The sequence below is a fragment of the Balaenoptera borealis genome (genome assembly GCF_965194805.1).
Source record: "Balaenoptera borealis genome assembly, chromosome: 3".
Lineage (NCBI taxonomy): Eukaryota > Metazoa > Chordata > Mammalia > Artiodactyla > Balaenopteridae > Balaenoptera > Balaenoptera borealis.
This window is the reverse complement of record NC_138866.1, coordinates 63,186,968-63,203,249: the sequence shown is the minus strand read 5'-3', so window position 1 is coordinate 63,203,249 and position 16,282 is coordinate 63,186,968. Positions and strand designations below refer to the sequence as shown.

The following is a 16,282-nucleotide window of genomic DNA, read 5'->3' as shown; positions in this document are numbered from 1 at the left end:
TGCCATCTATAGTATGGGAAAAATTCCGACTTGTCTTCACAGCCAATCTTCATCCCTAATATGCTGAAATGCAATGAAATACTTAGGCAGTCACTAAATTATTTAAGATGCTGACATCCTCTCCCTACACCTTCTACCAGAAGCTCCAATCTCATCTCTATTCCTCAAAAGGCTTGAAGGAGCTCTGTAAACACAGTGTACAACTGTGATGATGATGGTGGAGAGGAGAGATCCTACTAGTAATGCTAGAAACTGGTTAACAATAGCCTATTGAAAGTTTTCTGGGAAATTATAATTTGTAACATTAATTCTATGAGAAAATGAGTTCTAGATTCCCTAGAAGTGCTATTTTTTTTCTTTTTAAACATAACACATGTATATCTGAGGACTGTCTGTATGTAAATTTCATAGGCTTGCTGACACTATCATATGTTTTCTAAAACTTTTGAAAGCATTTTAGAGTTTAAGGTGCTGATTTTTATTCTTTATGTGATCCAGATAAGCAGTGTAATTCAAACCATACCCAACAGATATATCTGCAACTGAATTTCTTTGCTCATCTTCCTTTAGTTTTTCTTGTTTCTCCTTCATTTTTTGTTCTTGCTCCTTAAGTTTTTCTTCTTTCCTTTTACGAATTCTGAAAGTTAAAATAAAATATTATAGTCTATCTGATACTTCTAACTTTTAGTATCTTGCCTTTAATCATAAAATTATAGAAAATGCTCCAAATGTTATCACAAAACCATAAAGTAGTTAATCTATTCATAACCTCTCAGTGTGAGCCAATGCCACACTGCAGCCCAACATGGTTTCAGATGTAAAGAAATAAACAGCTTTCATTAGCACAACTGACTATAATTATTTCTTACCTAGCAGCTGCTTCTTCCCTCTCTTTTCGATGTTGTTCTGCTTTTAACTCCCGAAACTCCTGCTTTGCCTGCCGTAATATGTCAACATAATCTTCAATGAAATCCCTAGTAGAAACTAGGGTCAGTAGTTTCCCACAGAGAGCATGAAGTATCTTCATTTTTTCTCCTGTCAAAAATTGGTAAATAACTTCTGGATTATCAATGACAAGAAAAATTTTAATTTGTGGCTCAATGTGAAAATGTTTAATAAAGACCAGGGAAAAGTTTCTTAAGATCAAACATGCCAATGGCATGTACGGAAAAAAAGCAACTTTGAATCCAATTAACAGTTATGTGATAGACAAGGCATTTCAAATACTAATGACTACCTTATATACTAATTAAACAGACATGAAAAATTTTCTAATTGCAAAGAATTAATTTTCAAGTTTTAATTTTCAGGCTCATGTATGAAGTTCAAATCAAAACTAAGTTATAACCACATGAATTAAAAACAAAAAAAGGCAATATGCAAATTGCTACTCTGAAAAGACTGCATAAAAACACTACTATAAATTATAAAAATTATATGTTAGATCAACTATATCTCAATAAAAAAAATTTTTTTAACTATATGAATCTTAGGAATTAGGTACCCTTATTATATGTTCTATTAAGCATATTAAATTCAATTCTATATATTTGTACATTATAATTTTTTATTTAGAAAAAGGGAAAAATAACTTCATCTTATTTTTACACATTGTGCCTCATATGTAAAATTGAGGCACAAACACTCAAATGAATATTAGAATTTTGCAGCTACAGCTTAAATTTCTGATATACTAATAAGTAAAAGTGAAAGCTAGCTACTTCTCACTTATCCTTCTAAACTTAGTAGATGTAGTAAACTAACCACAATTTGTTTGGTTTTTTTTTTTGGCCTCACCACGCAGCATGTGGGATCCTAGTCCCCAACCAGGGATTGAACCCACACCCCCCGCAGTGGAAGCGCGGAGCCCTAACCACTGGACTGCCAGGGAAGTCCCCATAAATTTTTAAAGTAACAGAAAATCCAAATAGAAAAAGAAAAAAATCATAAATAATTAAAGCTAATATGAATAACAACAGTAGTTAATTTACATCACTGTATTCCAACAATTTTTTTTTAAAGACTGCTTTCTCTCTCTTTTTTTTTTTTAAATAAATTTATCTATTTATTTTTGGCTGTGTTGGGTCTTCGTTGCTGTGCGTGGGCTTTCTCTAGTTGCGGCGAGTGGAAGCTACTTTTCGTTGCGGTGCGTGGGCTTCTCTTTGGGGTGGCTTCTCTTGTTGTGGAGCATGGGCTCTAGGCGTGCAGGCTTCAGTAGCTGTGGCACGCGGGCTCAGTAGTTGTGGCGCACAGGCTTAGTTGCTCCGCAGCATGTGGGATCTTCCCGGATCAGGGCTCGAACCCGTGTCCCCTGCATTGGCAGGTGGATTCTTAACCACTGTGTCACCAGGCAAATCCCTCTCCTTCTCTTTTAAAACTGAATATCACCTAAAATTTTCTCATCAGCTACCAAGTTTTCCGGGCGTAAGAGGATAAGAGGGTAGGAAGTAGGCAGATTATACAAATTCTAACTTGCAAAGTTTACCTGGTGTCAAATCATACACTGAAGTGCTTGACAGTTTCTTCACTAGACTGGGGTTGCTCAAACGAAGCTCCATACAGGCATCATCTGTAGCATCAAATCCTCCTCGTTTTTGATACCTGTACTTTGCATTTGCTGATGTTACATCAGCACCTGAAGCTAAGATGTGTAGTCTGAGGATTTCAGAAAGTGTGCAGCTATCAAGATCCAAGCTTTTCAAACTGCAGCCTATAGTTGTTAAAAATGATATAGTCATTTAGAATATAAACAATAAGTCCTCAGCAATGTAAAATATACCTTTATAAAAATAAAAAAGCAAACAAAAAATAAAACCTACACATACCCTGGTGCAACTGCGGCCATGCAGCTGCCAAAGTTGCAACTGCAGACAGTGCAGATTTTGTGGGGTCTGCATCTTCATCCAAAGCCTCCGTTAAATCTTTAAGGAAATAAATACTTCATTCTAGTGCAAATCAAAGCTTGAATATTTGGGAATAATACCCTTTTAAAATGATGAAAGAAACAGCAAACAGCTTAACATTCAGGAACCTCAAAAGAACCAACACTAGGTACAACAAGCATCCTTCACATTCTGCCTAGTATCCAACTAAAACTATAAATCCTAAGACATGCACTACACACTAATTTTTCCCTTACTTAACAGAGAGAAGACAATTTCCAAGTTGCAAACAAGATGCACATACACATTCCAAAAAAAAAAAAAAAAAGGTAAAATACACTTTAGAATGAAAAACAAATCTCCTTGCTCAACCATAACTTTAGAAAAGTCTACTTTGAAAATCAGAATCTGTTTGAAGATACCCAAATCTTTTATAAATATTTTAAGGTTGAATCATAACAAAGTATAAGTTGTAATCATCACAAAACCAGCACAGAAAAAGAGCTAAAAGAACTTAAAGACAGTACTGCTGTCACTTAACCAGAGATTTATCCTCTTCATTTAAATTGCTTGTTTTTATTTTGAAAACTTGCCGATCCATGAAACAATAGGAAGATATCCCTGTATTTTCTAAGTAAATTCCTTTAGCTTTGAAAACAGTGCTTAGCCTACAAATAGGACTAAAGAGCAAATCTACTGGCACAAATGTATTTAAACCATTAGGATGTATAATTATTCCTTACATAGATAATAAAATTAAAATGTCACCTATGAAAAAACTTTAAGCTGATAAAAAGCCCTTCTGTTATACCAAAGTACAGCAGACACAGCTTCAGACTAAGAGTCAGATAATGTATATTCTAGTCTTAACTCTGCCAATCCCTAGTTCCTAGTTACGTAGGCTTTAGACCAGTCACTTAATTGGCTTCATTTTTCTTACAGGGGTAAGTCTAGATCAGCAGTTTTCAAATTCTTCAAGTATTTCTTGGAAGTACAATATAAAAGAGATAAAAGATGCCCTTGTTAAAGTAGGGAATAGAGATGACAATCCTGCCCATTCATTTTTCCAACTCTGCTGCAGTAGCACAGAGGAATCCCCGTACAATTTGTAGAGTTCCATGGATTAGAGCTGGAAAATCACTGGGCTAACCTGGTTCTGTGGTTCCTTAACTTTCCACTATATGATTCCCTCCCCAAAGTTCACAAGCTGAAAAAATGAACCTTAGAGAACAGAAGTGCTGTCCTTTACTAAAGGAAAAAGGCGGCTCTGGGATTATGTCTGATTACAGTCATTGACAATTTCATGGCATTTTAAAGCATAAACACTACCACACAGGAGAAGTTATCTGACTAAATGCTACATATATGCATAAGTTATTCCTACCAGGCCATGAATCTAGTCAAAATGACAGACATTATATTCTTCCTCAATAGGGAAATAGTAGACCTAAAACTTTTTCAATTTTCATTTTACATATAAAGCCAAACAAACTTAAAATTAATACAGGCAGTCTAAAATTAACAACAGTCCTAGTTACAGAGCTGTATAAGTGTACTGGTTCTCTTCCTTTGCAGCAATTCAACCTATTTTATCTATAGTAAGTTATAATTTTCCTGGGCCAAAGGCCTTAGGAAATGGACAACCAACAAAATGACAGCTTACTTTTAGTTGTGTTTAACATGTTAAAATATGTATTCTTTAACTCAGTTATCTACCAAATTGCACTCTCAAGAAACTGTAAATATCATTCTAGGATTTGCCGAGACAGTCACTCAGGTACATCATACCAAGAGAATATAGCTGAACTGTATATGGCTTGACTATGTGAAACAGATACATTTATCACCATCATAATCTAGAATTAGGTGCACACAATTTCAACACTAAACAATAACATCTCAGCAAATACACAAAACTATTCTGTATAAGGAGAATGCTCTTTTTCCTGTACTTTGAAAGGCACTAAGTTCATGATGTAAGACTAACGAGAGGAATTGATATTTTTAATAGAAGAGTTAAAAAATTGCTGGTCAAAATTTCCAAGATTTGATATAAAAACAGGGAGACCAAAGACCAAAGAAATCAGATGTTCTGGAAGACAGATAATTACTTCTTTGCCATATAATAAGGTAATATAACAGTCATTATGAGGCTCTAGGCCAGAGTGCCTGAGTTTTTATCCTGTCACTTTCTTATTAGCCAAATGTCTTTGGGCAAGTTAATTAGACTCCTTAAGACTAAGTTTCTTTGTGTGTAAAAGGCAGAAAATACTTACATCTTCCTCACAAGGGTGGTATGAGGATTAAATGAAACAACGCATATATAGTGTCTTACTAGCTTTGTGGTCACTTACTATCTTTGTGATCTTCAGCAAATAACCTCCCTGAACCTCAGTTTTTTCATCACTAAGATAAATTCATGCTTTTATCTTCTGCCCAATTTCCCGATTTCTCAAAATAGCAAGAAACACCTTACATAATAAGACCAGCTAAAGAGGAAGTAAAAGAATATTCAATCCCATTTGATTATTCAGTGACTTTCAGGAAGACTATGGAAGAGCTTTTTTGTTTCTGAGATGGGAGAACATATGAAAAATATCCGGGGGAACAGCCTAGGGCCCTTAATGAAACTGAAATAACCATTTAAAATGTGGCCAATAATAATACACAAGTGAGAGAAGGGTGAAATTCCTTGAGTATTTTTTTCTCCCTCCCTAACATTTAAATAGTTTCAAAAAGAGCATTAAAACCTTTATTTAATGGTCAATACATATTCAGAGGTAGACTTTATAGACAGTTCTATATAGGAGTAGAGCTATAAAAATTGCAGATCAAACAAATCATGAATAGAAAATATAATGGCAATACAAACGTCAATATTACATATATTTTTCCTTTACATTAGCTGACTTTCCAATACAATTTCCTTTTGACTCCACTGTTTGTCATCAGGATTTCCAGAACTACAAAATTCACCTGCTTCAAATCCTGAATTAAAAAAAGCTTTTTGTCTTGTATTAAGGTCAGAATTTGGTCAATAACCCTGTGATGTTATTGGTCATTAAGAAAACCTAAAGGCTAAAAGAATGAATATATGTTACATTGTCTCTCTTAGATAATCCATCTTTAGTGCTTGTCACTAGAAAATCTTTAGGTGTTTTATAAATGGATTTACCCTTTTGTCTTCCCTTTAAGTAGAGTTTCATTTAATTGACTAAATCATCTGAGATGACAATGAGGACCACATTGCTAAAATGGCCTTGATAAGGGACCTATGGTGATTAGCACTCAAGCTAGAGAATATATTTTGCTTGAACTCAGCCTGTAAAATCAAAAGGCAGCTGACATTGGCTACATACTCATAATTATCCTATTGCTTCATCGACCAGGCATAAAGGAAATTAGCTCAAATTATCTATGGCCAACCATGCTATCTGAATGGAGGAATGTTCCATTTTTTTTCTACCAAGATTCTGCTATCAAGATGTCTCCAAGTAGTTATCTCTTATTGTAAATTTTTATGGAATACACTAAAGTATTGTTTAATAGTCCCATCTCATAATGTGGCAAAATTCACAGAGAGTATTATTCAGGAAGTCAAATCAACCTTTTAATATAAATGCTTAACAATTCCCCTGATTGAGGTAAATCCTAAATAAAACAGTGAACATACTCTACTCTGTATTAAAAATAAAAAAGGGTTTCCCCAAGAATTATTCCTACAGTAATATGTACCACACGCTGACTCTAGATACTTAACTGTATAGAATTTAAAGAGCAAAATTTCTAGTTCAAACCAATTACTGAAATTTAAAAACTAAATTTTACTTAACTCTGGTCTAAAAATTGTCAGATAGGAAATGAAATCAGTGGTAATATTTTCAATTTAAAGTATTAATAACAACAATTGAAGTAATTCCTTAGGTGGGGGAAAAAAATCATGCTATTTAGTAGAATTTCTTGGAATTAGATACTAGTCAATGAAATCTGTAATGCTCCTAAATAGCAGGAGAAATCTAAAGGAGTAAAAAGCAAGACAGATTGGTGGGGTGGGGGCTGCAGCATTTTTAAGGCCATCAGAAACAGGATACATTAAAACAAAGTTGTTCTAAGACAACTGATGATGTGTTGCTAGTATATGACTCAAAAATCAAGTAATTTTATAACTGTAAAAGCCAAGTAAAGTTAAAAATTAACTAATCAAAAATTAGTTTCACTACAAAGCTACTATCAGCAAGCAATAACACTGAATTCTGACCTTTGGTGTCAGCATCAGTTATTTGCTCTTTGGCTACTTCCTCTTCTTCTTCAGCTATCGCCTGGAAGATGGCAGTCAGGAAGAAAAAAAGCAATTCACATAGTGGGCCTTCACTGTCATTTCCTACAAGAGCTTCCTCTAACACTTCTGCGAATAAAATGTTTAAAATGAATTTAAAGTTCTGGTCATGTACTGAAAAAACAACTCCATTGGAATAATAAACATTTTAATCAACAATAGCCTGTGTAACTATTTTCTTAACTGCCCATTTATCAAAGTAGAGCCAAGTATTATTCAAGCCAAAATCAAAAATAATTTATAATGATTACAATAAAATACAATAAAATCAAAAGCCAAAATCACTGCATTCAAGAAAGCCAAATTAGTCTCAGTAGATTGATACAGTATTTCATCTAAGTTTAAATTTGAGATGCAAATTAAGGCATATATTAAAAATTATAATTTTACTCTAATTTGAATAACAATGCCAAAGATTTATTATTGTTGTCCCACTGTTCTGAAGAGCTATGTGGGACATTACTGTTTACCAAATAGTGCACATAAGAGGTAATCATCAGCATTAGGTGTAATCCTAAAATTGTGTTCAAGTCATAAATGTTTCTCATCTAATTCATCTAACCTAAACTTCTTACCTAAACCAGCGTTGTTTAGACCTTCTTGATCTGTAAGGCACAATGATTCATGCTTCACCTAGCTCATAAAGAAAAACTGAGGGAATGTGAAAGCCCTCCTGAAGAATTTACTCTTATTAAAATAAGAGTGGCATTATAATTCTGTCTTTGAGAATCTTTATTTGGATCTTAAGAAAATTATTTTGCTATTGGTCAGCTAAAAATCGAAAATGGGATCCAAAGCCCTTCTCATACTAATTTAGCTCTTATAAATGATGTAAATAAAAAGTAATAGTATGTAAGTGCAGAGGCAAAACAGAATCATAAATTAAAGTTAGGCAATAACTTGTCTCCAAATACGGCTGTCAATTTCTCCCCTCCCTGCACTTACATACCATGCCACCCTCAAGAAGTAGAGTCTATTCCTTTGCCTCCTTGAATCCCAGGCAGGCCTAACTAATGGAATATGGCAGAAGTAAGGTTTGCTAGTTCCAGGCCTGGCCTTTAAGAAAACTGGCAGTTTCTGCTTCCAGCCTCTTGGAGCACTCAGCGGCCACATAAGAAGTGCAGGCTACTCTGATGGAGTGGGACACCATGTGGAGGAGCACCGAGGCATCAGGCACGTGTGTGAAGAAGCCATCTTGAACATCTAGCCAGGTGAGCCTTCAGATGACTCCAGTCCCAGCCACTGTCTGACTGTAATCACATGAAGGACCCCAAGAAAGGACTGGACAGCTGGGTCCAGTGACTCCACAGAACTTTGAGAGAGAATAACTTGTTCCTTTAAGCCACTAATTTTAGCGTGAACTACAACACAGCAATAGCACTTGCCTAGGGTAACTCCCTCAGGAAACTCATCTTGAAGATCAAAAAGCTCCCCAAATGCATTAAGGAACTCCAAAACCATCAGAGCATCACCAAAGATTTCAGGAGGTAGTCTAGTTTTCACTGGAGTTGGTTCTGGAAGTTCCTGCAAGATTAAACAATTTATATAACTATTTGAACCAAGTACAGGAAATTGTAAAAGACAGATATGATATACTCTTACCTAAAAGAATAATTTCACGTAAAGAATTATTTCATGTGGTTCTCAACACTGGATGTTTATCATAATCCCCTTTGGAACTTTAAAAATTATAGATGCTGTGGCTTTATTCCAACTTTACTAAATCACAGTCTCTAGGGACTTTTTCCTTCATCAAACTAAGAACATAACTTTAGGCTGAACTATACTTCTGACTACCTTTCCTAGTTAAGAAGGACTCCTAACCTAGATTCTGAGGTCAAGGCATTAGCCGTGTCAATATGATCTTCAATGCAGTATTTTCCTTAGGATATGGAACAGAATTAATCCATCATCTATTGACTTAGAAATGGTTCCTTATAAACTGAGATGAACGAGTTTGGTTTGGATACTTTGGTTATTTCTGGAGAGGAGCAGACTCTTTGTCTAGCAATCAAACTAAATGTATGCCTGGCCCCAGTGGTTACTGGACTACCAAGGATAGCACAGATGACCAACTATTTCCACAGACTAAGAATCATTATCAAAGCTTGTTATAAAATACTAACAATGTTACTTTGGAACTCTAAATATAAGCATTTGCTTAACTGGCTACTTCCTCTGTTGCACAGGTGTGTGAAACATCACAGAACAAGCTCATACCTTAAGATCATCACATTCCATATCTTCTCTAGGTTTACTCCACTGTTTTAAGTATTCCATATACTTTTTCTTTTCTTCACGCAATTTCTCTCTTTCCTAAAACAAAAGGTTAATAAAAATTCTGATAAGAAATTTATAAGGCAGCATCAGCATCACCTCAGAACTAGTAAGAAATACAATTACTTGAGCCCTACCTAGACTTATTGAACCATGAACTCCGGGGTTGGGACCCAGCAATTGATGTTTTAATAAACACTTCTGGTGATTCTGATGCACATTAAAGTGTTAAAACCACTGATGAAAACAATGCCTGCCTGACAGAACTGCTACAAAGACGAAAAATGTTCAACACATAGCAGCTCCTGGATAAATATTAATTCAATCCAACCCTGTCTATAGCAGCTCTCCCTCTACTTTAAATCAATTAGATCTTAACTAAAGAGGTAAGAAGTTCTTAGAGTACCTAAAATAAAACCTCCCCTTATATTTGTAATACATTTGTTTTCAAGATTCATTTAAACCTGACTAACTGCCTAGAGACACACAGAGGGGACAGTATACAATTGGTGAACTTTTCGCTCACTTGGTCTTTTGAAACCCTTACTTCTTGTTTCTGGTATTTGAAACTGCAAGATAAATACTGACCCTAAAACGTCTCTAATAAAGCAAAATGTAAACAAAATATTTTATTATAATTATTTCCAATAAATATATGTTAATGTATGTAATAATATATATGTTTATGTTAATATTCTTTCTTTGAAATTTAGTAACACTGAAAGTAAACAGATATACACTTATCAAATTTAACATGAAACAACTAGATAGTTACAGAATTTATTAACTGTGCTTCGAGCGGTCTGCTGAAATAAACTCCCCCTCCCCCCAAATAATTCTTGCAGGATGTAATGAGATGGGTATTTTCATTCACTGTTGCTAAGTGAATATACATAAGTACATCTGGCAAACAAATATCTATGTCCACGATGTATAGAAAGTTTTAAAAATGTTCTTACCCTTGACCTATTATTTCAGTTCTATAAATTTATCCAGACACAATCCAAAAAGAGGAAAGACTTTTGTTCATAAATTTGAACAAAGTATCATTATTTATGAGCAAAAATTCTTAAATGTTTACCTATATCTATTTGATTAACGATTATATGCAGTCACTAAAAACTCCACCTCACTTGTTTAGTTTATTTAATACCATGATGGAATGTTTATAATGTTAAACAAAAAATATATATACAGAATTATAAATACTGGATCTTATTCTTTAAGGCCCAGAATAAAGACTAGAAATAAATTAATCAAAGCATTAATGCTATCTCTAAATGTTACCATTTAGATTACAAGTGGTTTTTTTTTTCTTGTTTTCTACTTTTTTCTGGAGTAAACATGTATCAGACACTCCCTACTCCCACCCAAGGGGCTATAAGAAATAATTCAAGAAACACATGCAATTTAAATGAGCACAATGTGTAACACCTAGGCTACTTGTGAATATCCCAGGAAACCAATGACAATGACTGACTTTAGAAGAAACCAGCTATAGAATTCTCTAAGGAATATCTACCGCTGAAGGTTATAATCAAAGATTTGCTGAAATACCTATTATCACAGATACCTTATTCTTTAAGGAGAATAAGAACACTGCACTAATTCTTATTAATCATGCATTTTATTGTACTTTTCTAACGATGTATTTTACTTTTGAAAGTTTTACATATATTGTCTTCCCTAAATATGGAAGTCTAAATAATGAAGAAAATCAACTTTAGAATTGTACTTTAGAAGAGGCTTTGAGGTGTAAAGGCATGCATATATGTTGAACCTTAAATCATTCATTAAATCTTCCAAAGCAAAAGGGAGATAAACCAGTACTGTTTATCAGTGCTCTATGCACAACTATGAATGTAAATGAAAGTGATAAAAGCATTTGAAAATTAACCATGAATTTAAATATATAAAGTACTATTAACTATCTGTGGAGGGCGTAACTAATATACTTGAGTATACCTTTTCTCTTTCTATTTTAAGCCTCTCTTTTTCTTCTTTCTTCTTCAGTCTCTCTTCTTCAACAATTTTCTTCAATTCTTCCTTCTTTTTCTCTTTATCTTCCTTTTCTTTTTTCTTTGCCTCTAGGGCATCTGCTTTTTCTCTTTTTAATTTAGCCTTTTCAAAAGCTGTGGAGAAGGTCAAACTTAGAAAAGTACACAGACAGAAAATAACACATTTTTTTAATGTAACAAAAGAATCCCTGAAATATCTTAAGGTTAAATCAAGAGAGACTCCCAGGGGTTGTAAATTACTGGAGCGAGTCAGCAAGTGATTAAAATGGGAAGAGCAAGTTGGCTGTGTTTAAGACAAACTACTGCCGTGGGACAAACATATACCTGCCTTTGAAAGCCCTGCTATTCAAAGTGTGGTCCTAAGACCAGCAGCAAGGTATCACCTTGTTGCAAATGCAGAATCTCTTCTCCCACCCAGGCCTACTAATTTAGAATCTTCATTTTTAGTAAGATTTCTAAGATTCCTGTGTACAGTCACATTTGGGAAGCAATGTTTTATAAGGCTGTAGGAATCAAACAAAAATGGACCAAAACAGTTTGAAAGCCCTAGAAACTTGCCAACTTGTGCTTAATCTAGCGTTAGGTCAGTTTAACAGGGGATATGTTATACCCTGAAATACTGTTTTAAGAGATAAACAGAGGTCTCATTTAGTAAAGAAATTAATTATAATCTGAGGGAAAAAACTATGTTTAATAAAAACCAAAACAGAAATATGCCATTTTAGAAACAACCCCTGCCTGGGCACAGAGAAATATTCTTTCCTATAACTAACAGTTTTTGGAGAGAAAAAAGGTGTTAAGAAGGCAGACAACAAATGAAGTTGAAGGAATTGGAGAACTAACATTTATTAAGCCTGTTCTGTTTGCCAAGATCTTTGGTATATCCTTTACATTAAAACTCACCCAGTGACTTCATTTCTTCTTGTTTCAAAAGTTTGTCTCTTTCTTTAGTAGCTCTGTTCCTATAACCTGCAACAGTCTGTTTATTAGCAATGCTGTCCTCCTAAAAAAAAAAAACCAAAAACAAAAACCCAGAAAACTAAAGTTGTAGAACCACTAAAGTTGTAAACTAATCGTCTGCTTTGTTCTTACAGTAAAAATAAAAAACAAAAAATTCAATTATACTTTATACTAAGGTTTTATTCTAAAGTATAACTGAACATTTATTAACTCTAATCATAGTAACATACAGAATATGAGTTAATCCTATAGTTCTACAAATTAGTACAAAAACCTCCCAGGAAAAACAACCAGTAATATATAAGAGGAGCCTTAAAAATATGCATTAGAAAAACAAACAAACAAAAATCTTCCAGGGAACTTTATAAACTAGATGGTGTAGACGTCAAATAAGAAAGAGACAGAGAAAAGACATGTCAGAGACATTTTTGTAGCCAATATTAAACATGTCAAAAGTTTATTTTTACTTTATTTCTTGGGAGATTAAGGTCTCTAGCCTGCTTAATTGTGATACCATTATCTCGTATCTTTTTAAAAAAAATTTTTTTTTTTTTAATTAATTAATTTTTGGCTGTGTTGGGCCTTCGTTTCTGTGCGAGGGCTTTCTCTAGTTGCGGCAAGCGGGGGCCACTCTTCATCGCGGTGCGCAGGCCTCTCACTGTCGCGGCCTCTCCTGTTGCGGAGCACGGGCTCCAGACGCGCAGGCTCAGCAGTTGTGGCTCACGGGCCTAGTTGCTCCGCGGCATGTGGGATCTTCCCAGACCAGGGCTCGAGCCCGTGTCCCCTGCATTGGCAGGCAGATTCTCAACCACTGCGCCACCAGGGAAGCCCCTATCTCGTATCTTTTAAATTATCTTTACATTTCAATTCCATAACTTATTCCCTGTATTTCATTCTGCTTTACATTTTAGTGATTGCTTATAGGCTTGCTTCCACTTCAGTATAAAATCCCTGTGGCATGAGAATCATGTCTAATTCACACTTGAAACTTCTACAAGCCTCACTGCTAAGCAGTTATTAACATACAGTACCCACCTTTTTTGTGTGTGAAGGAATGTGTTCCTTCTTACAGGCTACAGAGGTGAAGGGAGCCAAATCCCACTCTTAATTTTGGTTAGTTTTATTAAGAACTACAATGTAGTTTTTATCTATTCTCTACTTACCTGACTAACAGATACTCGTTTGGGAGGTCTCCCTCTTCTTCTGTTAGCCAGACTGAAGATAAATGTGGGTGGATCATCAGGGAAAAAATAAGAAAAATCTTGTTCTGCTATTTTATATGTTGAAAGAGATGATGCCTTCATTAAAAAAAGACACAGGGTACAATAATAACACATTAGTAAACCATATACAGATAAGCGCTAACATGTCATATGATTACTGTTAAAGACCAGGTCAAAACCATTAGAATTTTATGTGTATTATGCAGTAACATATATTTTATTTCTTGATCCTTTTAAAAACTATATAATTAATCAGATTTACCATAAAGAAAACAACAATTCAAAGGATTGCTTCACCATAAAGTACTCAAGAATGCTTCAACAGTTTCCTGAATTCTAAAACTATCTCAAAATTACATTTATACAATAATCTTTTTTGTTTGCTTTTGACTAATTTTGTATGAGATTTTCTATGTAAATAAATAATCCATATATTTAATATTAAAAAATCCACTGTATTAAACCAATACATTCTTAGCCATTTCTAACTGCTGAACATTTAGATTCCCCCCCCAGTTTGGAGTGATAACTTAGATATTTTATGTATCAAATTTTAAAGTTGGTCTGGATAAAAGCAGAAATATTGATCAATTCCTATAAAGTTTCAACTCAAAATTTAAGTTCGGAGAAGTCAACCTCATCTTTACCATGAGTGGTGTGGTTCTAGGATAATTTGCTAAAATCAAGAGTTTCTCTCCTTCTACTTCATATTCGGAACTTGTTCACCTTTCATCTATGTCCAACTCTAAACTTCTTCTTTTTAAAAAATATTTATTTATTTAATTGGCTGCATCAGGTCTTAGGTGTGGCACGCGGGATCTTCGGTGCGGCATACGGGATCCTTAGTTGCGGTGCGCAGGCTCCAGAGCGCGGGCTCTCTAGTTGTGGCGTGTGGGCTCTAGGGTGCGCAGGCTTAGTTGCCCCGTGGCATGTGGGATCTTAGTTCCCCGACCAGGGATCGAACCCGCATCCCCTGCATTGGAAGGCGGATTCTTTTTTAAAATAAATAAATAAATTTATGTATTTATTTATTTATTTTTGGCTGCATTGGGTCTTCGTTGCTGCACGCGGGCTTTCTCTAGTTGTGGCAAGTGGGGGCTACTCTTCGTTGCGGTGCATGGGCTTCTCATTGCGGTGGCCTCTCTTGCTGCAGAGCACCGGCTCTAGGCGCGCGGGCTTCATTAGTTGTGGTGCACGGGCTTAGTTGCTCCGTGGCATGTAGGATCTTCCCGGACCAGGGCTCAAACCCATGTCCCCTGAATTGGCAGGCGGATTCTTAACCACTGCACCACCAGGGAAGTAGAAGGTGGATTCTTAACCACTGGACAACCAGGGAAGTCCCTAAACTTCTTAATTTTGATTAAGCAATTCTGAAGATTACTTTTGGTCTAACGGCCAAGATCATCATTCTTTCTTTCTCTCCAAAAAAAAAAAATGCCATTTACAGAAATACAGAAAATGTGATGATACAAAATTTTAAGTTATTAACAAAATAGGAATGCTTCTACTTGGAATTCAATTTTCTATATAATATTTTTACTTTTGGTAGAACATAGCTTTTAACACCTAAAAGTCAATCAGTTCTGGCCATCAGAGTAAATCTAGAGTCCATTAAGATTTTACATTAAAGTAAATTCCATTAAGATGGCTGTTTACTATCCCACTTAAATAACCTGTGAATGTAGAGAACTGCCCTTTAAGTATGAATGGGTGGTTTCTTCTCAAATACATACCCAAAAAAGGTCAAAATAGGTTTTAATATATTAATCGCCAAGGTGTCCTCATTCACACACACAACACACACAATAAACAAAAATACCACATCTTTGTGTTCTTGCAGGTACTCGTAACAACGGTCTACACTCACACACAGGGTATCAAACTTTGTTGTTGTTGTTACTTATTTATTTATTTATTTGGCTGCGTCGGGTCTTAGTTGTGGCATGCAGAATCTTTCATTGCAGTGCACAGGCTCTCTAGTTGTGGCTCGTGGACTCCAGAGCACACAGGCTCAGGAGTTGTGGCACACAGGCTTAAGTTGCCCTGCGGCATGTGGGATCTTAGTTCCCCGACCAGGGATAGCACCCGCGTCCCCTGCATTGGAAGACGGATTCTTTAGCACTGGACCACCAAGGAAGTCCCCAAACTTTGTTGTTTTGAGGGGGTGTGTGCATGTGTGCAAGTACACTAGAATATCCACTAACTGTCTTTCATTATACTCTAAGAGAAAAATGTTTACTGTCACCTTAACTTTCAATATTTATTAAGTAAAGTTGAATTTCTTTTCATGTTTACTGACTTTGTTTTCCTTGGTGAATAACTGCTGATGTCCTTCGACATTTTTTCCCTAATTAGGTTGTTTTTGTTCACTGATGTGTAAGAGATCTTAGAAAGTTAGGTGAATTAGCCAACTGGCTATTTATGATACACATATGCAACTATTCACATATTCACTGACTGCCTGTCAAGTGTCAGGCACTGTTCTAGCCACTTATCACAAGTATCTAAATCAACTTCTTGCAAGCATCATTCTACATGGCTACCTGTTCAATACTATATAGACAGAATGCTTAAATTATCTTCTCT

At 35.2% G+C, this 16,282-nt stretch overlaps 1 protein-coding gene across 7 annotated transcripts in view; it reads right to left on the bottom strand.

Annotated features, from left to right (window-relative positions):
- The window catches only part of BAZ1A (bromodomain adjacent to zinc finger domain 1A), a 93,562-nt gene that overhangs the window by 30,630 nt on the left and 46,650 nt on the right, over nucleotides 1–16,282 (bottom strand). For 3 of the 7 annotated variants that reach the window (XM_082384059.1, XM_082384053.1, XM_082384054.1), the window contains exons 7-16: nucleotides 13,637–13,771; nucleotides 12,417–12,516; nucleotides 11,461–11,627; nucleotides 9,439–9,534; nucleotides 8,604–8,742; nucleotides 7,141–7,287; nucleotides 2,826–2,921; nucleotides 2,486–2,710; nucleotides 870–1,035; nucleotides 524–637 (exon numbers count right to left, since the gene is read on the bottom strand). In XM_082384059.1, coding sequence (XP_082240185.1) covers nucleotides 524–637; nucleotides 870–1,035; nucleotides 2,486–2,710; nucleotides 2,826–2,921; nucleotides 7,141–7,287; nucleotides 8,604–8,742; nucleotides 9,439–9,534; nucleotides 11,461–11,627; nucleotides 12,417–12,516; nucleotides 13,637–13,771 — 1,385 coding nt within the window. The remainder of the gene's footprint in view (nucleotides 1–523; nucleotides 638–869; nucleotides 1,036–2,485; nucleotides 2,711–2,825; nucleotides 2,922–7,140; nucleotides 7,288–8,603; nucleotides 8,743–9,438; nucleotides 9,535–11,460; nucleotides 11,628–12,416; nucleotides 12,517–13,636; nucleotides 13,772–16,282) is intronic. The other 4 variants (XM_082384055.1, XM_082384056.1, XM_082384058.1 and 1 more) reach the window with 3 other exon arrangements.